The 24,704-nt window shown below is 44.6% G+C and overlaps 1 protein-coding gene across 1 annotated transcript in view; it reads right to left on the bottom strand.

Moving 5' to 3' along the window:
- Positions 1–1,160: 1,160 nt before the first annotated feature.
- LOC126428106 (homeotic protein antennapedia-like) overlaps positions 1,161–24,704 on the bottom strand; it is a 77,628-nt gene continuing 54,084 nt past the window's right edge. Inside the window, exon 2 of the mRNA XM_050090010.1 lies at positions 1,161–5,681. Coding sequence (XP_049945967.1) covers positions 5,422–5,681 — 260 coding nt within the window. The 3' untranslated portion in view covers positions 1,161–5,421. The remainder of the gene's footprint in view (positions 5,682–24,704) is intronic.

Genomic DNA, 24,704 nt, shown 5'->3' with positions numbered 1-24,704 from the left:
TATGGAACATTACTGTGATGACCTTCGATGGTTGGGCATACCTTCGGTCTCCTGCATTAATGCCTAAAGAGTTGTGAATGGCCAGTGAGTGGCCATAGATCAGTATAATGACAAACGCACCTCAGCTTTTAGGAATTCCTTGACACAATGAGCCTTTCAAAATGGACAGTGGTTTAGCACCCTTCTAGGGAAGTATACCAACTTCGATTACCCGTAAGTCTATTCAAAACTATGGATAAAAAATGTAACTCCTGTCACTCCACCCATCTTCTTCTCATTCAAATGTGGCATTAAGAATACGATGCAAAATTTTTATATAAGCTGATGTCGATTTCTAGTACTCCAGTGAGTTTGTGTCAGTTCTAACTTCTTTATCTTTTTTTTCTTGTTGTACATGTGTATCATTCAGAAACTGAGAGAAAATACGTTTGTAAAATTAGTTCAAGTATTCTGCTAGACTCAGAATTAAGAAATTGAACCATTTCTTAAGTGGACTGACAGCTTACATTAACTAAGTACTTTCGTCAGTAATGCAGACTGCATAAGTATATTCTGTGTCTGAGGGCATTCAGATAAATTGTTCAGTGATGTAAGGTTGCTAATAAAATGTTCAGTTAAAGCATTGTGCTAGTATATTTTCCTTAACACACAGTCCTTCACCATACCTGAAAACCTGTAATGTGTTGACACAAAAGCAATTTCTTAGTACTACACTCAAGCTACAGTTCAATTGATTTGAACATGATTCAGTAAAATATGAAAAGTTTCCTTGTAGTTGTTTCGACGCCTTCTATTATAAGCAGTCCGTGTTTTTTTTTTGTTTTTTTGTTTTTGTTTCCAACAAATACTGTGTTACTGTGTAACAAGACTGTTTTCAGTTTGTTTTGTTGCACTTCCTGAGACCTCTGTCATTCAGTGAGTGTGTAAGTACTAAATTGGTGTTTTATGTTATCAATAAATTGGAGCTTTTTTTAATTTCTCTGGAAACGTATTGTAATTTCAGTGCAGCATTTTATGTTTTTGCACTCAATATAATATCAATAATTGTGGCTTGCACCTGTTTGGAAGATGTCAGTAAAGACATGGTCTTCAAGAGATTTGTGGAAGGAAACTGGAACCTGATTACTGTTTTATGTTTGAAGTATAAAAAACATGTCTGACACTGTTTATTATATTAATTTATTATTATTACTTTTGTACAGTTAACTACAAAAAATTAACTCACACACGCACAAGACTTTTAAATATATCTTTACACTACGAAAAGTTACAAGGACCCATTTCTGAATTGTTTTATGTAATTTTCACAAACTACAGTCAACGTTTAATGCTTACTTATAATGTCTGAGAAATGAATAGTAGTACTGTTTTCTTCTGGTGAAATTGAACCGCAAGACTCAAGTGTTCGAACTTCTGTGAATATTTATGTTTAGTTACTTCAATTTAATATACTATATAATAATATTGAACGCGATGTGACTGTTTATATATGTATGTATACTTATATAGGATATTCTCATTCTTTCGAAACAATACTTATCATACAAAAATTATGATGAATTACAATAATGAATTCAAGTAAAATAAATCGACAAACAACACTCATTTGATGACTACCGATGCTGTGGTTTTTTCAGCAGAATTGATACAATAATCTCTGAATCGGTTGTCCCAAATTTTAGTGTGTAGACTTTAACAAATACACATCAATGGTTAATAGTAAAGACAAATACTTTCCATTACTTTCTATGGAATATGAAATATGTTCTGAGAATACCTTCCTCTTAAAAAAGTGTTCTTTTTTGTTAATATCAGTAGTACGTATTTTAGCACAGCACATATTTCTTGCTATAAATTAGTTTAAACCTATCGAAACACTCAAAACTTCTGTACGAAACATATGTATGCTATTCCATTGGTGTATAAAGACGTATTCTACAGTTTCATATAGGACCAGAAATAGTTTACGTCATTTTATATTACGTATACCAGTTTCAATCTTACACAAAAAAGTGTGTGCAAGTTTTGTTACAGACTCCTTCTTACGTATATCGTTTCCTTGTTCATCTGAAAAAAGAAATTATACAATTCATCACAAACAATTTCATATGGAGGGGTCCCAGCATTCCTCCTATTATAACAAATACCGATTTTTATTCCTTTTGAAATATAATGTATATACTTTAATAAGCTTTTATACCTTAATTATGTAAGTCCCTAGTTTCATTATATTGATGTAATGTTGCCTTTTTGCCTTTGTATACAAAATAGCGATTTGGTTTCTTTAAAATTGAATGTCCACAAATTATTCCTTTTGTCAATTCATTGTGATAATTTTGCATGAAATGTATATATTTAATGTAAAACAAAAAAAATCTATTGAAGTGTTAACGAATAGCGAAACTGAAATTTTTGATGTAAGATTCATTGAAACTCTATGAGAGATGTAAACACACAGGAAGTTATTATATCTTTTAATTAGAAAATATGTTCATGGTTTATATATTACGAGGCCTCTGGTAACTGAGCCAAGGAATTTTACAATAATGGAAAATTATATATTTTTCCTAGTTAACAATGAACGAAAATAAAAATAATTTATCTCAGCTTTGGTATAAACGCGTTTAGTCACAAAATCAATAACATAACATAGTGCAAAATGGTATTCTATATCGATACCTATATTATCTTTGTTCTCTTGCTTTCTACGTGACGCATTCTACAGGTGTTATTGTTGGAAAATCAAGAATACCTTTCGAATTTCCCCCTTTTTCTTGTCTGTAAGCTCAACCATCATAGCTGGTATTCACATACAGTAGTGTAAAACTTACGAGTTAATAGCTAGTCGTTCTATGCATTCACATGTAATGAACTATACGATAAATCTTTCCTTGTATATAGTTATATATATTTCATAGTTTATATTGCACATTTAATAATATGTATGGGGATAAAGGTGCCCCCCTCTACTGACAAACTGACCTCTAGAAAATTCAAAAACAGAGCTGAGGTACTGTTCAACTACAATACGCGAAGCCCTCACAAGTGAGGTGATATCACCTTCTTACTCTACACGTGTCATCTAACCATAATATTCCAAGTTAGGCTCGGAACCAACATTTCTATAATCTCTGCATGTAAGTCTCTCCACTATTTTGGTAGCTTTAAGGTTGTCACACCAGCAGACATCAAATGAAATGGTCAACTGGTGGGTTGGGGACAGCAAGGGACATTGACACAGAGCCATCTCATGGGGCATAGAGATAGATAGACTACAAAATAAAATTTTGCTCAACACGAACTATACATTCCAACAGATGTTAACCAGTCTGCACCATGGAGGGCATTGTGGACCTACTCTGTACAGCTGTACAGGTGATTAGGAACGTATATTTTTTCCATTCACTGGAGCAAAATAAAATTTATTAATAAAACTGGTAGCCACAAAAGTTCCTCCACGTGTGGTATCAGACTGAATAATATCTCTTGGAACACTACATTCTAGAACTCTAACATGTATTTTTTTAGCATTTTTAGAAATGTCCTTACTAACTAGTTAAAAGCGTCTTTATCACATATTGAAAAAGAAAAATTAAAAATGAACGATCCAGCCAGCAATGTTCATAGTCTTTCACTGACCTTTCCGACGAAAGTCTGCAGAGCTTGTCTGTTCTTACACGGTACGGCGTACGCCTGTGAACCTCAATGTCTTCTGATCTGCCACTTCTTAGACTGGTGTCGTGTAGACGTTTCATGGCCCAGAGGTTTCCTGCACGTACGTGGGATGGGGGGGTGGGGGGAAGGGAGGGCAATGTAGATGGACCTCTCTCCCACTGAAGATGGGCAGGACGTTTTGGGGCTGCAGACTGGCGATGGCAGCGACCCTTCAGGGAACGATGGTGTTGACTCTCATAACTGGGCGAAACATTACTACTGCCACACGACCAAGGAAACAATTAGCAATATCACTTTTGGCAACTTTCACTCGAATAACTCACTTCCTGATCACCAGTAATACGATGCTCGCAATTTTTCTTTACCTCCTACATTAATACGATAACACTGCAGAGCTTCGATGCACACGCATACACACACACACAGCTAAGCACTTTCAAAGCTTGAAAATACTGGACCATCGGCGGCGCATCTGCACACATTCATCGCTCGTTGCGACTAGTCATGAAATTGTCGGAGATCTGCGCAGACCAACCACGCAGCCTTCGTTCAATTATCCACATAGAGGACTCTCTCGTAGGTCTTCCTCTCTTCGAAAAATCTCGTTTCTGAGGTTTTTAAAGGAGACCGCATTACAGTCAGAGCGTTAAACGTGTGCTTCGTAGGTCGCTACAACACATGGTTACCCTTCTTCTTTCGTCACATTTTGGCAGATCAAAAACAGTCAGTCGCTCCACTGAAGAAGTCACTTTCATTTTTTCTCTCTTTTTTTTTAAAAAAAAAGGGGGCAATGCAAAACGTATTCTCAGCGTTCAGTTGTAAAAGGGATAGGTTCTTCTAGCTGCATCACATTGGCATGAGGGCAAAAAGGTTGTGACAACATTTACTGTAGCGTTTCATCTACTGTTAACACAAGCACATCTGTCGTTTGTTTTTCCTAGAATAAAGTTAGCTCGTGATACTAAGCTTGTTATTATACTTGCTTTTCTACTTGGATGCTGAAATCGTGTGTTCTTTTGATTTCTTCCTCTCTTTTTACACGGATTTTATGAAATGTACGACAGTGAGCTTAGATGCGATGCATTAAAAGAAATTGGGATGTGCCTCCCATATGCCCAGGTTGTTAACTGAAGAGGTTGAATCTGCTAGCATCCTTTGAGCTACAGTGTCGACGTTCCCCTTCGTCTGAGCTTGCGTCTGAACACAAATTGTTCCATAAACGCCACATCCCATTTACAGCCAAGTTCCTAATTTAAAAGCGCTTACACGCACACGTCTAGAAACGCACAGAAAACAGTTTGAATATATGCTTAGTGACTATTTACATTGGACTTGTCAAAATTTTAGCACATTTATAATATATATATTTTCAAATTTTGTTCACTGTCTCCTCTTGCTACACTTCAAGCGCTGCTTTCTTAAATATAGTGACTATACGCGAATATGTATATATATATAATTTAGCACACACTCGCACGCACAGCTGTGTAATTGCAAAAAAAAAAAAAAAGGCTGCCGCTCTGAGTAAAAAGGTTCCTTTCTCTAACGATGTATGGGGGTTATGGGGGAGGGACAGCCACAAAATTTCTCGGGGGCACATGAGGGTGGACGTCATAATACTTTTCTGCGGGAACAGCTTTTGAGAGGGGTCGGGGCGGGGCGGGGGGAGGGAGGGAGTCCTTCCGGCGAATTCCTCTGTGCGGAGGCCGGAGGTGCGTGGCGGAGGGTGGTGGGCGCGCGGCCCGCTCACTGCGGCGACGTCTGCGGGGTGATGTCGGAGCCGGCGTTGCCGTCCCCGTTCTGGCCGGCGTCGGGCTTGGACTTGTTCTCCTTCTTCCACTTCATGCGGCGGTTCTGGAACCAGATCTTGATCTGGCGCTCGGTGAGGCAGAGCGCGTGCGCGATCTCGATGCGCCGGCGGCGCGTCAGGTAGCGGTTGAAGTGGAACTCCTTCTCCAGCTCGAGCGTCTGGTAGCGCGTGTACGTCTGCCGGCCGCGCTTGCGCTCTGCAACACAGGAACAGGTGCCGTGTCATGAGGCTCCGCCGCTTACCGGTATCTCGGACAGTGTTAAAAAGCAGCTGTAAAGATAGCCTGAGACAACACAGTCTCCGCAAATGACGCATATAAACTTCCTAGCAGATTAAAACTGTGTGCCGGACCGACTCTCGAACTCGGGACCTTTGCCTTTCGCGGGCAAGTGCTCTACCAGGTATGTAGGAGAGCTTCTGCGAAGTATGGAAGGTAGGAGACGAGGTACTGGCGGAATTAAGGCTATGAGAACGGGGCGTGAGTCGTGTTTGGGTAGCTCAGCTCGTAGAGCACTTGCCCGCGAGAGGCAAAGGTCCCGAGTTCGAGACTCGGTTTGGCACACAGTTTTAATCTGCCAGGAAGTTTCATATCAGCGCACTCTCCGCTGTAGAGTGAACATTTCGTTCTAGACGCATATAAACGGTTATTTTTCTTATGAGCGACCACAAGCTTCAAAACACGGTTCAACGGCTTCTTTTGACTCCAAAAACTGAAAAAAGTAGCTCATCTTACACATCCATCAGAGCAATATAAAGTGAAAAGTGTTAAAAACAGCTACAAGGTGGTCTGCCATATTCTGACGGATCAGGAATATAAAACGTAACTTTAGCTACGAACTACCACATGCTTCAATACTCGATAAAAAAAACAAAAGTAAACGGATCATTTTACGCAGCGTACCCATTCGCAATCTGTAAGTTACACTGCCGGAAAAAAACTGATACACCTGGAAAAATGACGCCGATTTTGATCCGATGATGGCATATGCCAAATGGCGGATATAGATTGATAGGTGTTATTTGAGTATTAATCGATTGTACAATAGTGCCATATCTTTCTCTCGAGCTGTTATATGTGAGCGGGCGCCAATGTTTTAAGCTCTATCGCAGGCTTAGGTTATCATCTTTGGTGTGCGCGTAGGCGCAGGAGCAGATACTGGTTACTTTGTTAAACTGAAGAAGCAGGTGTAATGTTATGTTTCAAATGTAAAATTTCAATTTATCGCTGTATTTAATTAAGATGATTTTGCAATGGTAACTGATCTGAGCTGGCCGCGGTGGCCGAGCGGTTCTACGCGCTTCAGTCTGGAACCGCGCTGGTGCTACGGTCGCAGGTTCGAATCCTGCCCCGGGCAAGGATGTGTGTGATGTCCTTAGGTTAGTTAGGTTTAAGTAGTTCTAAGTCTAGAGGACTGATGACTTCAGATGTTAAGTCCCATAGTGCTTAGAGCCATTTGAACCACTTTTGATTAACGGGAGAAGAATCCCTGTATGGCACGTACAGTTTTAACCCGTCTGGAACTGTGTTATTATGAACTGTCTGATTCTAATCACACTGACGTTCTTCATTCATTTCATGTAACAGGATCTGATGATGGATTGAGCCCTAATAGGTAATGCTGTGGACCGACTGCGACAATATACGAACGTGATTGAAGCCCACAAATGACGCTTTTATTCCTACCATTAATATTTTCTGTAACTTATAAAAATGACTGTGCTGTTTCGATCTTACAAAAATTTCAGTCTCCTGGAAGTGTTCCGTCGCCTTTCGTCTGCAACAGTCCTTCTACATCTACATGACTACTCTGCAATTCACATTTAAGTGCTTGGCAGAGGGTTCATCGAACCACAATCATACTATCTGTCTACCATTCCACTCCCGAACAGCGCGCGGGAAAAACGAACACCTAAACCTTTCTGTTCGAGCTCTGATTTCTCTTATTTTATTTTGATGATCATTCCTACCTTTGTAGGTTGGGGTCAACAAAATATTTTCGTATTCGGAAGAGAAAGTTGGTGACTGAAATTTCGTAAATAGATCTCGCCGCGACGAAAAACGTCTTTGCTTTAATGACTTCCATCCCAACTCGCGTATCATATCTGCCACACTCTCTCCCCTATTATGTGATAATACAAAACGAGCTGCCCTTTTTTGCACCCTCTCGATGTCCTCCGTCAATCCCACCTGGTAAGGATCCCACACCGCGCAGCAATATTCTAACAGAGGACGAACGAGTGTAGTGTAAGCTGTCTCTTTAGTGGACTTGTTGCATCTTCTAAGTGTCCTACCAATGAAACGCAACCTTAGGCTCGCCTTCCCCACAATATTATCTATGTGGTCTTTCCAACTGAAGTTGTTCGTAATTTTAACACCCAGGTACTTAGTTGAATTGACAGCCTTGAGAATTTGTACTATTTATCGAGTAATCGAATTCCAACGGATTTCTTTTGGAACTCATGTGGGTCTCCTCACACTTTTCGTTATTTAGCGTCAACTGCCACCTGCCACACCATACAGCAATCTTTTCTAAATCGCTTTGCAACTGATACTGGTCTTCGGATGACCTTACTAGACGGTAAATTACAGCATCATGTGCGAACAACCTAAGAGAACTGCTCAGATTGTCACCCAGGCCATTTATATAGACCAGGAACAGCAGAGGTCCCAGGACGCTTCCCTGGGGAACACCTGATATCACTTCAGTTTTACTCGATGATTTGCCGTCTATTACTACGAACTGCGACCTTCCTGACAGGAAATCACGAATCCAGTGGCACAACTGAGACGATACCCCATAGGCCCGCAGCTTGATTAGAAGTCGCTTGTCTTTTTATACTGGGCTCGCTTTTCGTAGCTGTGGGTGTCGGTAATCAGTGAGGCCAGACACCGCACGCTGCACAGGAACCAGCCAGCCATTTCGGAGTTCCCTCCTTTCCCCTGCTGGTCCTTTTGCGTTGCCGCCTCGGACGTCCGTCTTCGTCCATCTGTCGGCCGCGTCTCACCCAGGTGGCTGACACGCAATTACTGCCCAGTCCCCGATTGGCCGCCAATTAGACACACAGCAACTGCGCATCGCGGGGGGCGGCGGGATTAACAAAGCCGCCCATCCGGCCACTCGTAATTGCAGTCCACTCCCTTAACAACCTCCCCACCTCTTACATTCCCCTTTCACATTTCCACGGTGCACCATCATTGTCTCCGTTTTCAGCTACTCCCACTTGCTCGTTAGTACGTTTACTGAACGGCAGAAATGGTGTTACAGCGTCCCTACAGTTTCGTTTAGTGGTAGAGGAAAAATTTGGACGCAGTACTGAATCTTGCGGTAGGTAGTTTCTCCCTTAACAACCTTACAACTTTTGAATTCTTTCTTCATATTTCCGCTATGTATCATGATTGTGTCAGTCTTCGACTCCCCATCGTTCTACCTGGATAGCAAGAGTGCAGTTCTAGCAAACATACACGTTCTTGCATCTAATGTTAGACGAACAACAATGGACCTGATATTGAAGCTTATGGTAGCTCAAACCAAAATAAGCTGCTACACACCGCATGTTTAAAAATTTGTTACTGCTGATTTTAATACTTTTACTAGTTTATAATGTGTTACAGGATGCACTGCATTAAATCAGATGATGTGGTAAAAAGAAAGTATGATTTAATGTACGTAGAATGAAACGGAGAGTAAAAATTAGTACCAAGGCCGTGAATCGAACTCGGGTCTTCTCCTTACTAGGCAGGTGCATTAGCCACTTAGCCACCTTGACACAGCGGTTCATATAACGGCACCGTTTATCCTGGAATGCCTTCCTCCTCGAACAAGATTCTCGCTGCCTCCCCAGTCTTCTTGAAATTCAATTTTGTCACATGATGACATGGACACCGTGGCTGTTGTTTGAAGACAAATGTTGATGGTGCTAGGACAGCAACCAGCCACAAATTTACTTTCAGTTCCTTTATTCAAAGGGTACCGTTACCGGTTTGTAATCGTTTTGATTCATCCTCAGACGGTTTACACGCTTTCTTTATTCTTTATAGATTAATTGTCGTGAAACATCGGTTTGGAGTGTTTGTTTCCATAACATTCGTCAAACAGATGTAAATGCATTCCCACTGCATTCTTATTGTTGCACACGTAAATTGTTCTCACTGAACACTTTAGATTTGTCAACGAGAAGATTTCTACCACGCACCACATGTTTTGATACATGTATGTGTCAGTGACAAATCTAAAGTGTTCAGTGAGAACAATTTACGTGTGCAACAATAAGAATGCAGTGGGAATGCATTTACATCTGTTTGACGAATGTTATGGAAACAAACACTCCAAACCGACGTTTCACGACAATTAATCTTTAAAAAACACACCACACGTCATAAAGAAAGCGTGTAAACCGTCTGAGGATGAATCACAACGATTCGAAACCGGTAACGGTACCCTTTGAATAAAGGAACTGAAAGTAAATTTGTGGCTGGTTGCTGTCCTAACACCATCAACATTTGTTTTCTTTCAGTTTCTCCTTACACACGAACAGAATTGCTGAGGCTCTCCATGTTCTGGAGTAGCACCTCAGCATGGAGAAGCCAGCCTGAAACCCAGGCGCAGGTACTTATACAAATGAAATGACGCACTGTCAGAGACTTCACTGGTCCCATAAAGACATGTTTTCTTGTATATAGACTGAAGTGGCGAGTAAAAACTTGTACCAAGATTGGGAATCAAACCAACGCCTCACTCAGTTTGAAAGAGGTCGTTGGCCGTGTGTACTTCCATCTTTCCACAGCTCGCTTCCTGAGCGTCGTGTGCAGCCAATATTTTTGGTAATCGATAGTGTTTGGGCGCGATCGGGCTATAGCATCTCGTTGCTGTCTTTTATTGCTTCGCTTCTATTTCGTTTTTCCGCGGTTGTTCAGGGTTAGTCTTTTATGAAGCTCTTTCGTTTGAACTCCCGCCCGTAGTGTACCCACTATCGATTACGAGTTCTGTCTTCGGTGTACTTAGAAACCGTAGTTTGGTAACACGACCGACTCACGTGTTTACTGCAGCAGACTCTTTGGCCTGTACTATTTATAGGCGAGCGCGGTCACGCTGGAGGAGGTTGTCGCGCAGTGGCCTTAGTGTCTGCTCTGGTGACGTCGACATCCTGACTTCCGCGTACGGGTGTTGTTATTGAACCCACACATCTATACGTGGAGGAATGTCAGCCTGGTTGAGGCCCCTCTGTCCGCTCTTCACTTTCTGAATAGCATGGTGGCGAGCTGGTATGACATGGGCATACAGAAACTGCCACAGCGTTTACAAAAATGAATCGATAGAAATGGTAACTATGTCGGAAAATATCTAAACGTTCAAGCTGTAAACTGATGCAAACCATTGTCGAAATAGACAGGTCTATGTACTTATAAAAAATAGGAGACCTTACCTTTGGGATTACTCTTGCACGTAAGCATCCTGCCCGATCATCTGCATCTTCATGTCCATTGCGTATTCCGGCGGACTTAGGCAATTCCAGCAGAACAATGCGACACCCAATACGTCCAGAATTGCTACAGAGTGGCTCCAGGACCAGTCTCCTGAGTTTAGACACTTCCGCTGGCCACCAGACTCCCCAGACATGAACATTACTGACAAGGGAACCTCCCCATCGCACCCCCCCTCAGGTTTAGTTATAAGTTGGCACAGTGGATAGGCCTTGAAAAACTGAACACAGATCAATCGAGAAAATAGAAAGAAGTTGTGCGGTACTATGAAAAAATAAGCAAAATCTACAAACTGTGTAGTCCATACGCCAGATAGGCAACATCAAGGAGAATGTGAGCTCAGGAGCGCAATGGTCCCGTGGTTAGCGTGAGCAGCTGCAAAATGAGAGGTCCTTGGTTCAAGTTTTCCCTCGAGTGAACAGTTTAATTTTTTATTTTCAGCCTTTGTTATATGTCCGTCCGTCCATCCGTCCGATGCGAGGTAACTGCGCCGTAGTATGGGGACGCTACACCTAAACAAACATCGAAACACACGACGTCAGTCGACTACAGCGCACGGAAGAGAGAGTATTCCTGCTAACGAGGCTCCCTGGCTGGCAGTTGACTGTTCGCTACTTTGGACGAGAGTGCATTAAATACGTGAGATGTATTCCGTGGGTAGTATGAATCCAGAAAATGTTTTCGGTTCCCATTGGAGAGGCACATCCTTTCGTCTACTAATCGCACGGTTTTGCGGTGCGGTCGCGAAACACACACTTATTACAGTGAACAGAGACGTCAATGAACGAACGGACAGATGACAACTTTGCGAAAATAAAGAAAGTAAACTTTACACTCGAGGGAAGACTTGAACCAAGGACCTTACGTTCCCCAGCTGCCCACGGCACCACGGCGCTCCTGAGCTCACACTTTCCTTTATGTTGCCTATCTTGCGCATGGACTACTCAGTTCGTATATTTTGCTTATTTTTTTCCATAGTTCCATACAGCTTCTTCCTGTTTTCTCGATTGATCTGTGTTCAGTTTTTCAAGGCCTATCCACTGTGCCAACTTATAACTAAATCTGAGGGGGGGGGGGGGGGTGCGATGGGGAGGTTCCCTTGTGAGCATGTCTGACATGCCTTGCAACGTCCTCCACCCTCTCGTACTCTTACAGATTTATGGCCAGCCCTATAAGATTCATGGTGTCAATTCCCTCTAGCACTACTGCAGACCCGGAACCGCGCGACTGCTGCGGTCGCAGGTTCGAATCCTGCCTCGGACATGGATGTGTGTGATGTCATTAGGTTAGTTAGGTTTAAGTAGTTCTAAGTTCTAGGGGACTGATGACCACAGATGTTAAGTCCCATAGTGCTCAGAGCCATTTTGAACTACTGCAGACGTTAGTCAAGTCCACGCCACGTCGTGCTGCGGGGGCCCTACACAATATCAGGCAGGTGTACCAGTTTCTTTGGCTCTTCAGTGAATAAATATTTCAAATACACTCCTGGAAATGGAAAAAAGAACACATTGACACCGGTGTGTCAGACCCACCATACTTGCTCCGGACACTGCGAGAGGGCTGTACAAGCAATGATCACACGCACGGCACAGCGGACACACCACGAACCGCGGTGTTGGCTGTCGAATGGCGCTAGCTGCGCAGCATTTGTGCACCGCCGCCGTCAGTGTCAGCCAGTTTGCCGTGGCATACGGAGCTCCATCGCAGTCTTTAACACTGGTAGCATGCCGCGACAGCGTGGACGTGAACCGTATGTGCGGTTGACGGACTTTGAGCGAGGGCGTATAGTGGGCATGCGGGAGGCCGGGTGGACGTACCGCCGAATTGCTCAACACATGGGGCGTGAGGTCTCCACAGTACATCGATGTTGTCGCCAGTGGTAGGCGGAAGGTGTACGTGCCCGTCGACCAGGGACCGTACCGCAGCGACGCACGGATGCACGCCAAGACCGTAGGATCCTACGCAGTGCCGTAGGGGACCGCACCGCCACTTCCCAGCAAATTAGGGACACTGTTGCTCCTGGGGTATCGGCGAGGACCATTCGCAACCGTCTCCATGAAGCTGGGCTACGGTCCCGCACACCGTTAGGCCGTCTTCCGCTCACGCCCCAACATCGTGCAGCCCGCCTCCAGTGGTGTCGCGACAGGCGTGAATGGAGGGACGAATGGAGACGTGTCGTCTTCAGCGATGAGAGTCGCTTCTGCCTTGGTGCCAATGATGGTCGTATGCGTGTTTGGCGCCGTGCAGGTGAGCGCCACAATCAGGACTGCATACGACCGAGGCACACAGGGCCAACACCCGGCATCATGGTGTGGGGAGCGATCTCCTACACTGGCCGTACACCACTGGTGATCGTCGAGGGGACACTGAATAGTGCACGGTACATCCAAACCATCATCGAACCCATCGTTCTACCATTCCTAGACCGGCAAGGGAACTTGCTGTTCCAACAGGACAATGCACGTCCGCATGTATCCCGTGCCACCCAACGTGCTCTAGAAGGTGTACGTCAACTACCCTGGCCAGCAAGATCTCCGGATCTGTCCCCCATTGAGCATGTTTGGGACTGGATGAAGCGTCGTCTCACGCGGTCTGCACGTCCAGCACGAACGCTGGTCCAACTGAGGCGCCAGGTGGAAATGGCATGGCAAGCCGTTCCACAGGACTACATCCAGCATCTCTACGATCGTCTCCATGGGAGAATAGCAGCCTGCATTGCTGCGAAAGGTGGATATACACTGAACTAGTGCCGACATTGTGCATGCTCTGTTGCCTGTGTCTATGTGCCTGTGGTTTTGTCAGTGTGATAATGTGATGTATCTGACCCCAGGAATGTGTCAATAAAGTTTCCCCTTCCTGAGACAATGAATTCACGGTGTTCTTATTTCAATTTCCAGGAGTGTAGTTCAATAGTTGTCACGCTGTAGGTGTCCTGTAAGCAACCAGCCGTCAATCCGTTTGTTATCGTGATCCAGGTATATGGGGCTTCAACCGTCTGCTGGAGCAGCGTGCTTCTACGGCTGTCACGCGAACCCGTTGCGAGATGCGGACACAGGGGTGGGGCCAGCCGTATAGGATCACAGTAACTTCGTTATCTAGCGCGCGCAGCGCACCCGCCACAGTCGCTGCAAACTCGCAGGGGCTGGCCAGGTGCCACCGAGCGACGTCGCAACGCGCTGCAGATGACCGCGGACACGTAACGAGATTATGCCGTCGCGTCGCGGGCACCAGTGTGACAGTTTACGCGGCCGGACCGCGAGTGTGACGTCATGGCGGGTGGCCGCGTCTTGCCGTATCTGCGCCGGCCACTCGCTGCCGGTAGAGCGGCGGGGAGGGGGGGGGGGGGGAGGCGCAGTGGGCCCGGCTTACGTCACGCCGTGATGAAGACAAACGACGCTTTTCAAACACATTCCAGCGGCAGGCGGGCTCTGTCCGTTTGTGAGTCGCCTCTGCCAGTCCCTCCCCCTATCCCCTCCCCCTCACAGCGAGCCCCCTGTGGCAGCCTCACCAACTCTCTCGCCCCATCTCCGGCTCAGGCAGTACAGCCACGTCAGCCCACACCAGTCCCTCAGCTTCCAATATACACTACTGGCCATTAAAATTGCTACGCCACGAAGATGACGCACTACCGACGCGAAACTTAACCGACAGCAAGAAGATGCTGTGAGATGCACATGATTAGCTTCTCAGAGCATTGTTATAAAAACAATCAAAACATTTGTTCTTTCGACACCACGAAAATTGTACGAATGCACATTCATTTTCGTCGCAATCGCATCTGTATTTTCTCAAGTTGACGTTACGGAATATTTCTTTTTGCGATGGATCTAGCGTCGCGAAAACAAAAGTAGCATAGACAGGTCTCGAACCAGGGTCGCCTGGACGGGAGCCTCGCTCGCTTGCCACCTTTCTTTTTTCTTTTTCTTGTTGATCGTTGGGTTTGGTCGTTGCGGACGTCACATGACATCCGTTAAAGTTCATTTGCTGATCCTTCCACTCAGTTTTTTTTATTACAGAGGCCAACCAGCTCTCTGACCGAACACGCTACTCGCTGACTGGCCACAATAGTGAAACTTTTCTGTATGTAAAGAGCTGCCCAAACTTTAACTCTCAATATTTCAAAAACGAGGCCGCATTGGCACTTACAATTTTAGGGTGTCATAGGTGCCTACCCACACTATAAGCAGGCGAAGTGGGAGCTCATAACTCGATGCACCTCCCAGAAGGTCCCCTCGTGAGTATCATTGATATGACAAGCAAGTTAGGATAGTGTTACGGGAACATGATATTCTGTGAGACTTCAATCTGATGATGGGCCTGCAGCGGTTCGAGTGGTAGTCAATGATACAGAAAATCGCACCAACTCAAAGAACGACTGGTTCAAAATGGTTCAAATGGCTCTAAGCAATATGGGACTTAACATCTGAGGTCATCAGTCCTCTAGACGTAGAACTACTTAAACCAAACTAACCTAAGGACATCACGCACATCCATGCCCGAGGCAGGATTCGAACCTGCGACCGTAGCAGCCGCGTAGCTCCGGACTGAAGCGTCTAGAACCGCTCGGCCACAACGGCCGGTGAACGACTGGTTGTATATTGTAGCTACATATATTGATCAGCCATAACATTAAGACCACCGACCTGCTATCAATATAAACCCATCCAGGCGATAGCAGCCTCACCTGGCGAATGGGGAAGGCGCGCGATCTATGTTTGACCGAGGGCAGACTGTGATGGCTCGGAGGCTGGGCACAGGCATTTCGGAAACTGCGCGACTTGTCGGATGTTCGATGAGTGCCGTAGTGACTGACTATCTCCAACACGTGACGAAACCAAGGGGAAACCACGTCCAGAAGTCGTGGAGTTGGGCGACTACCTCTCATCACAGATGTCCGACTTCATAGGCTGCGCAGACTCGCAAAACAGGAGAGGTTGTGAATTGTGACGGCGCTAACATCAGACTTTAATACAGGGCAGAGTACAAGTGTTCCTGCACACACACACAGCACCCTACACTCCTAGCGATGGATCTTCACAGCCGATGACACGTGAATGTCCAACTGTTAACACAACGACATCGGCAACTAACGACTGCAATGGACACGTGATCGTCGGCACTGGACATTGGCACAGAGGCATAGAGCTGCAAGGTCTGATGAATCCCGATACCTTCTTCTTCATGCCGATGGGAGGGCGCGAATCCGTTGTCTGCCAGGGGAACAGCTCCTTCACACATGTACTGTGGGACGGAGACAAACTGACAGCGGCTCCATTATGCTTTGGAGAACATTCACGTCGGCATCCATGTGTCCAGTCGAGCTCGTCCAAGGAGTATCGTACCCTGGTTGCACACCGCGTACACCCCTTCTTGATGATCATGTTTCCGAGGGCAGTGGCATTTTCCAACAAGATAATGCGACATGTCACAAGGCCAGGAGTGTGATGGAGTGCTTCGAGGTACACTGTGGCGAGTTCCGTTTGATGTGCTAGCCCCCCCCCCCCCCCCCCCAACTCGCCAGATCTGGACCCCCAACGAACCCATCTTGAATGTGATTGAACATGGTGGCTCCCTGGAATTTACGGGAATTAGGTAACTTGTGTGTGCAGATGTGGTGCCAACACCGTCCAGCGACCTACAAAGGCCTTAATGCTTCCATGCGTTGCCGCTGTTATCCGTGCCAAAGGTGGACATACTGGCTACTAAGTAGGTAGTCGTAATGTTCTGGCTTATCACTGTACATCGGCAACGGAACTATAAAACACGTGAATAGCTTTAAATACCTGAGCGAATGGATGGGTTAGATAAAGGAGTCTTTAAAGCGAGAGCCGTATAGATGGAAATAGCATTCCAAACTACCCAAGACATTTAGAACAGAAAGTGCTCCATAGATACCAAATTTCATCATCAACCTTGCCGCAAAACCAGTGTGCCCTTATACTTCTGAGTGTCTTAGCCTCTCTGAGACGTGTTTACGAGCAGAATTAGAAAGAAAAGAAGGAAATATCTTACGCAATATACAGGCCAAATTATATAAAAAGGGGTTAACATAGCCGGCCGTTGTGACCGAGCGGTTCCAGGCACTTCAGTCTGGAACCGAGCGACCGCTACGGTTGCAGGTTCGAATCCTGCCTCGGGCATGGATGTGTGTGATGTCCTTAGGTTAGTTAGGTTTAAGTAGTTCTAAGTCTAGGGGACTGATGACCTCAGATGTTAAGTCCCATAGTGCTCAGAGCCATTTGAACCATTTGGATCACCATAAAAAATCAAAATAACAAATACAGGCACAATGCGCAAACGCAGAGTCTGATCCTAGGGCCACGTAAAAGAATAAAACATTCCAAATGTACGAAAGATATATCCAAAAATTCTAACACCAGTGAACAAGAATAACGTGGCACATGAACGCCAGGAAAGATCTAGAGGAACTGAATACAAGCCGGATCGTACGAAAAACCTTCACGTTCTTTTGGTGTGGCAGTATTCTGTATATTTAAACATTGTTTCTATAAATTGACCCGCCAGGATAGCCGAGAGCGCTAACGCGCTGCTTCCTGGACTCAGGTAGGCGCGCCTGCCCCGTATCGAATCCGCCCGGCGGATTAACGACGAGGGCCAGTGTGCCGGCCAGCCTGGATGTAGTTTTTAGGCGGTTTTCCACATCCCACTAGGTGAATATCGGGCTGGTCCCCACGTTCCGCCTCAGTTAAACGACTCGCCGACATCTGAACACGTTCGCACTATTCCATGAATTACCCTAGACGCAGACAGCTGGGGTACACTGATTCCATCCCGCGGGGGTATGGGGTGGCGGTAGGAAGGGCATCCGGCCACCCCTTCATCCTAACCTTGCCAAATCCGTTACTAACAATGTCGACCCTGCGTCAGTGCGGGACATGGCACCAGTGAAAGAAAGAAAGAAAAATTGTTACTATAAATTCAGACATCTTAAGGTATAACCAAATGAGACAAAAAGCAGACTTTGATTGGACAGCTTCAAAAAGTAATTAGAAATCGTCAGAAAATGCCTTTAACATAATGGGCTACACTTGTCTAGAAATTAAAGATTTCCATTAGAGCTATGATGGGACTTTTGACTGTATAAAACGAATACTTAATATTTTAATTTTTTCTTCCTGTCTTTTACTTTCTAACTTCCTTTGGTTCATTGTCAGTGTACAGACTGAGCAACAACGCGGTTTCTTTCTTTCTTTCCATTTTTTTTCCCTCTTTCCTTAAGAAATTACTTTCGAATTCAGAAGCTGGCGGAACATTTTAAAGTATTGCTGCCCGCTTAGCAACAAGTGCTAGGATCCTAAAACAATGTGACTCCGATGTACGGAGATTCGCTCATGTGTCGAGCGGCGTGAGCTTTTACAGTCGTTTGTTTGTTTGTGGGGCGATGCCGTTCGTGCGGAATAGCGGCTAATTAGAAGCGTCCGAAGGCTACGCGCGGCTATCAGATAATTACCCGTCGTAATTGTTTCGGGGCACGTATCGCACTTAATTGGCGTTAATTAAAAAGTTTTGCACAGGCGCCGCTGAGGGTGAAGCATGGTCTCTTTCGACAGAGTTGACATAGGGTTCAAACGACACAAACTCCCAACGTAGTTTTGTCGAAACACGAGTGGGATTTCTCCAGCATTATATTTGCATGGCGACACCGATCTACAGCAAGTCGCATGTTGCAATTTATTGACGAACGGTTTTCGATGAAAGGCATCTGTCATCTAAGTTTTAGTGATGAAGCTATCACTTTCTCAAAAAGTTATCGTTTGTTGACGACGTGTTTCGGAGAGTGAGTATTCATTATCAAACTCGAAACAGTGATGAAGCAATCAGTCTGTCACATAGTGATAGCTTCATCGCTGTTTCAGATTTGAAACGGATGGCTGCCAGCTGAAACCGATCGTAAATATGAAACTTCCTGGCAGATTAAAACTGTGTGCCCGACCGAGACTCGAACTCGGGACCTTTGCCTTTCGCGGGCAAGTGCTCTACCAACTGAGCTACCGAAGCACGACTCACGCCTGGTACTTACAGCTTTACTTCTGCCAGTATCTCGCCTCCTACCTTCCTGCCCGCGAAAGGCAAAGGTCCCGCGTTCGAGTCTCGGTCGGGCACACAGTTTTAATCTGCCAGGAAGTTTCATATCAGCGCACACTCCGCTCCAGAGTGAAAATCTCATTCTCGATCGTAAATAATTCATTACCTCCAACTGAGATTGTATACTACGTACCATACTATCTGTCCTGAAATGATCATGGCAAACTCTTTCGCTAAATATGGTATTACTTTCTGGCCTCGACATATATTTATTGACGTCCAATCCCTCCAGATAGTGGTTTAAACGTAGTATGGTCGAAAGCAACCTTCCAGGAGCAATATACCACGAATTTGCATGGTATGTGTGTAAATGAAGACAGATTTCAGCAGAAGAACAGCCAGGGTAAACATTTTTCGACCTTCCTTCTTGTTACCCAGTCGCTATCTACAATTTTTAGAGCAACCAGGTTGCAGTTATAAGAGTCAGTGGATATGAAATAGTGGAACTAATTGAGGAAGATGAGAAACAGGGTTGTAGACTACGCTCGGGTTATTAAAATTTTACGTTGAGTAAGCAGTGATTGAAAAGAGATATATCAACAAAGGTGAAACAACGATAACGGCAATGATGGAGGAATTATATTAGGAAATGAGGAGTCGGAAGTAATTGGCAAAGTGTGGTAACGGAAAGTAATAAAACTGGCGAAAGCAAAATTTAAGACTACCTGTATACCGTCCTAAGTGCAGACAGACAATTAGTAACATGAGATTTTCTGAAAACTAAGAAATACGTCAACAAAAAAATACAAAGCTAGGTGTTGTGAAGTCTGTCCAGTATTGTAGCGAAACGAGGATGAACAGAACAGAAGCTAGTGAAATGATGTATTACAAAAGGTTACCGAGGTCGGCTAGGTAGGTGAAGATGTACTGAGTGAAACAGGGTGGGGGGATAAGCTTTATGGTATAACTTGAATGAAGGAAGGAGCAATTTGAGATGACACATTACGAGGTATCAAAATACAGTTGATCTGGAACTCTAGGGAAGAGTGGTGGCGTGGGAAGATGAAGATGGTAGAGGAAGACCGAGAGACTGTCATGACCTTTTGATAAGGACTCCAAACGATGGAGCAGTAATTTAGAACTGGTTCCAACAATAGCGTCTAGAGAGCGGTTTCCGTTGTAGAAGTACTACATCTTCTCAACTCTCCCACTTGATTTTCCTCACTACTGGTTTCAAGCATTTTATATCGCATATACTTAACGATGTGACATGATCCACGAACTTACCACTGATCTTGTAATTGGACAGCATTATGTTCCATCGCATTGTTATGGGGCTGCCAGTTAGTACACTGATGTTGTGTCGGGTCTGCTTTTATCCAATGTAATGCAGCAACTTGAAGTTACATGGTCTCAAAAAGTCTTTGGAAGCCCCTGCTGTAATATGAGCCATGTTGCCTCTATAGCCGTCCATAACTGCGAAACTGTTGCTGGTGCAGGATTTTGAGCACGAAATGATCTCTCGATTTTGACCCATAAACGTCCCATGGCAATCATATCGGGCGATCTGGGTGGCCAAATTATACGCTCGAATTGTCCAGAATGTTCTAGAAACCAGTCGCGAACAACTGTGGCCCAGTGACATGGCCCACTGACATCCAAAAAAATAAGATAGTCGTTTCGGGACGTGAAGTCCATTAATGGCTGCAGGTGGTCTCCAGTTAATGATCGGTTAAGTTGGACCACAGGACACAGTCCAGTCCAAGTAAACACAGCCCTTGCCATTATGGAACCACCATCAGATTGCACAGTGCCTTGTTGACTACTCGGGACCATGGCATCGTGGGGTCTGCGCGACACTCGAATATACCATCAGCTCTTATGGATCGAGGAAGGATGAGCTAAGAAACCTGCCTTTCCGTTTGAAAAGAACCATCCCGACAATCGCCTTAAGAGGAGCCGGAGGTGGTCAAATCCTAAAAATTACGATTTTTTTTGCTACCGAAAATTAATTGGAACATTCCTCTTTAATGTAAAATTTGAATTATTGTTCTACTCGCCCTGGAAGTGGAGTTATTACCATTTCCCCCCACGCCTGCAGAGGAAATGGGCGGGCGCTGAATGCATCTAACACTCTCTCGTGACTTCCTGGCGAACTGCTTGGGATTTTCTCGGCCTGTTACGCATACAGCGCCTTATGTTGCGCATACAGGGAGTGTGCAAGGGTTGGCTACATTGTTTTCTGTGACAAATGAAGCGCTAAGAGCGCGGAACATCGTCTCTTTACTGTTTACCGTTTCGAATTAGTTCAGTGTTGCGCCTGTTGTTGGTAGTATTATACTTCTTGTGTAAAGCGTTGTTCTGGTTACGATGCCACGTTTTAGTAACCGTGTATATAAGAAGAGGAAGAACGTAGGTAAAAGAAAATTAACACTGATATCAAGTTGGGATCCTACAATTACTGAAACAGTGCGTTCTTCTGCTAAGCAACACATGGCCTTCCATAGCCCTGTGACATCTTCTAGCAAGGAGCTGACTGGTGGAAGTGACTGATTTCGTGAATATGTTATTGACAGTGATGATATTTTTCATGACTTAGTACAGCCAGAATTGTTACACAAACGTCTACACGTCTACACGCAGAATCCTAATGAGAGCGTAAACAATTTGATTTGGAAAGTGACTCCTAAAAGGGTGTTTGTAAGCATAAAAACACTGCACTTTGGTATTTATGATGCAATAGCAACATGCAACCAAGGGAACATTGTGAAGTGTGAAGTTCTGAAGGCATTAGGATTTACAGCTGGGGTGAACACTGCACGAGCATAAAGAAATATTGACAGAGAAAGGATAAGAGGAGCAGAAAGAAGAGAAAGGCATATGAAGTATGACGGAACAACAGGCCAGAAAGAAGACAGAAGAGGAAGCTTTTGGAGGATGAAGAAGAAGACCCATAATCCATCCAATAGTGCAGGAATGTATTGAGAAACTTTGATAGCCATTTCCCGTAAATTAGAATTTTTCGAATATAAGGAACATTTTCTCAAAATCCACTCAAGCTAGAGAGATGAAATTTTTATACAGCACTCCTAGTGGTCAAACTTACATTGTAACACAGCCATTTGGCAATATGTTCAGTAGTTTCATTTCAGTTTAATTATAAAGCGATTATTTGTAAAAAAATTTGGGTCATTAATAAAAAAATAATTGGAAGGAAACTAGAAAAGATACTCCAAAATCCCTCTGTCATAACTGCAATACTAAACCACTCTATATGTAAACAAAAATTCAAATTTTTCTATTTGGTAGTTTATTCATAAATGTTCCTCAAACTTAGTGATGTTAACATGGGCAGCATAGGCACCTCCGGCTCCCCTTAAACGGTTTAAGGAATCGCGGAAGACCTAAATCTCGATGTCCAAACGGGGATTTGAAACGTCGTCATCCAAAATGCGAGTGGATTGTCTGAACAACTGTCACCCACCAGGATTGGCAAACAAAAAGAACTCGAGTTACCTCGGCTGAAGATACAGCAAGTCTGTCAACTTTCACTAAATTAGTTCAGCACTGGCTGTTAGCGTCCAAGATGGGTTCATCGAGATGGACGCCAAATTTAGAGTACCCTGTGCCCTTTTATCGCCGCCGGAACAATTAGCCGCCTCTGCAGATAACTCTAAATCAGGATAGTTCCCTTTCTGATCGCTTTTGCCTATTAAAATCTCCTTAGAACTAACAGCTGTGCCTCTTGCCCTTGAGCATTACTTCAAGCCCGCGGAGTGACGAGGAGTTGCAAAGAACGAGACGGAGAGAAAACAAGATAGAGAGAGGGGGGGAAGGGGAGGGAGGGAGGACGGAAGGAGGGAGGAAGAGAGAGAGAGAGAGAGAGAGAGAGAGAGAGAGAGAGAGAGAGAGGGGGGGGGGGAGAGAGAGAGAGAGAGAGAGAGAGAGAGAGATCTTGGCAGGTACTCGGGCACATATTAAATTACCGCCGCCCGCCGCTCTTTCTGGGTTTCCAGTTGTGCACCGTCCGTCAGACAGACGTATGTTTCAGGGGTTAATTAAGAAACCATCAAACGCACAGTCCTGAGCGCCCCGGTGGGATGAGAAACAAAAAGAAGCGCACGAGTACAGACGGCAAAGGAAGCGAACACGCCGCAGGCAGAGGGGTTCTGGCGCCAGCGGTAGGGGGCGACGGAGGGGAGGGCGTGTTGGGGGCCGAAGAGGAAAAGGGAAGGAGGTTCCGTAGGCGAGAGCAAGGAGTTTGGCTCAGTAGCCAAAGCACCAATTTAACATTTATAACTAGCTTACTTAAGACATTGCTGCATCATCTACAAAGGAGAACTCAGGGCTTTATGTTAGGACCAATACTATTTCTATAGGCGAGAATAAGTAGCCAAAGTGCTGATACATCTTTTATATCTACTGAAGACACTGTTGCCTCATCTACAGAGAATACCTCAGTGCACTATGTTGGGGCCAGTAATGTTTCTGTAGGCAAGATCAAAAAGTTCCCTTCAGTAGCCAAACACCAACTCAACTTTTATATCTACTGAAGAAGATATTTAGGAGTACCTCAGGGCACTATTTTAGTACCAGTATTGTTTCAGTGTAGGATTCGTTATGAATAGGAAGGTAGGGCAGAGGGTGTGTTACTGTGAACAGTTCAGTGACCGGGTTGTTCTAATCAGAATCGACAGCAGACCAACACCGACAACGATAGTTCAGGTATACATGCCGACGTCGCAAGCTGAAGATGAACAGATAGAGAAAGTGTATGAGGATATTGAAAGGGTAATGCAGTATGTAAAGGGGGACGAAAATCTAATAGTCATGGGCGACTGGAATGAAGTTGAAGGGGAAGGAGTAGATGAAAAGGTTACAGGAGAATGTGGGCTTGGGACAAGGAATGAAAGAGGAGAAAGACTAATTGAGTTCTGTAACAAGTTTCAGCTAGTAATAGCGAATACCCTGTTCAAGAATCACAAGAGGAGGAGGTATACTTGGAAAAGGTCGGGAGATACGGTAAGATTTCAATTAGATTACATCATGGTCAGACAGAGATTCCGAAATCAGATACTGGATTGTAAGGCGTACCCAGAAGCAGATATAGACTCAGATCACAATATAGTACTGATAAAGAGTAGGCTGAAGTTCAAGACATTAGTCAAGAAGAACCAATACGCAAAGAAATGGGATACGGAAGTACTAAGGAATGACGAGATACGTTTGAAGTTCTCTAACGCTATAGATACAGCAATAAGGAATAGCGCAGTGGGCAGTACAGTTGAAGAGGAATGGACATCTCTAAAAAGGGCCATCACAGAAGTTGGGAAGGAAAACATAGGTACAAAGAAGGTAGCTGCGAAGAAACCATGGGTAACAGAAGAAATACTTCAGTTGATTGATGAAAAGATATGATTGTCGGAAGCACAGACTCAGCATACAGGAAAGTCAAAACAACCTTTGGTGACCTTAAAAGCAACGGTGGTAACATTAAGAGTGCAACGGGAATTGCACTGTTAAATGCAGAGGAGAGAGCAGATAGGTGGAAAGAATACATTGAAAGCCTCTATGAGGGTGAAGATTTGTCTGATGTGATAGAAGAAGAAACAGGAGTCGATTTAGAGGAGATAGGGGATCCAGTATTAGAATCGGAATTTAAAAGAGCTTTGGAGGACTTACGGTCAAATA

The sequence above is a fragment of the Schistocerca serialis genome, chromosome 12 (genome assembly GCF_023864345.2).
Source record: "Schistocerca serialis cubense isolate TAMUIC-IGC-003099 chromosome 12, iqSchSeri2.2, whole genome shotgun sequence".
In the NCBI taxonomy this organism is placed as follows: domain Eukaryota; kingdom Metazoa; phylum Arthropoda; class Insecta; order Orthoptera; family Acrididae; genus Schistocerca; species Schistocerca serialis.
The sequence above is the reverse complement of the archived record's forward strand: the minus strand, read 5'-3'. Positions and strand labels throughout refer to the sequence as shown.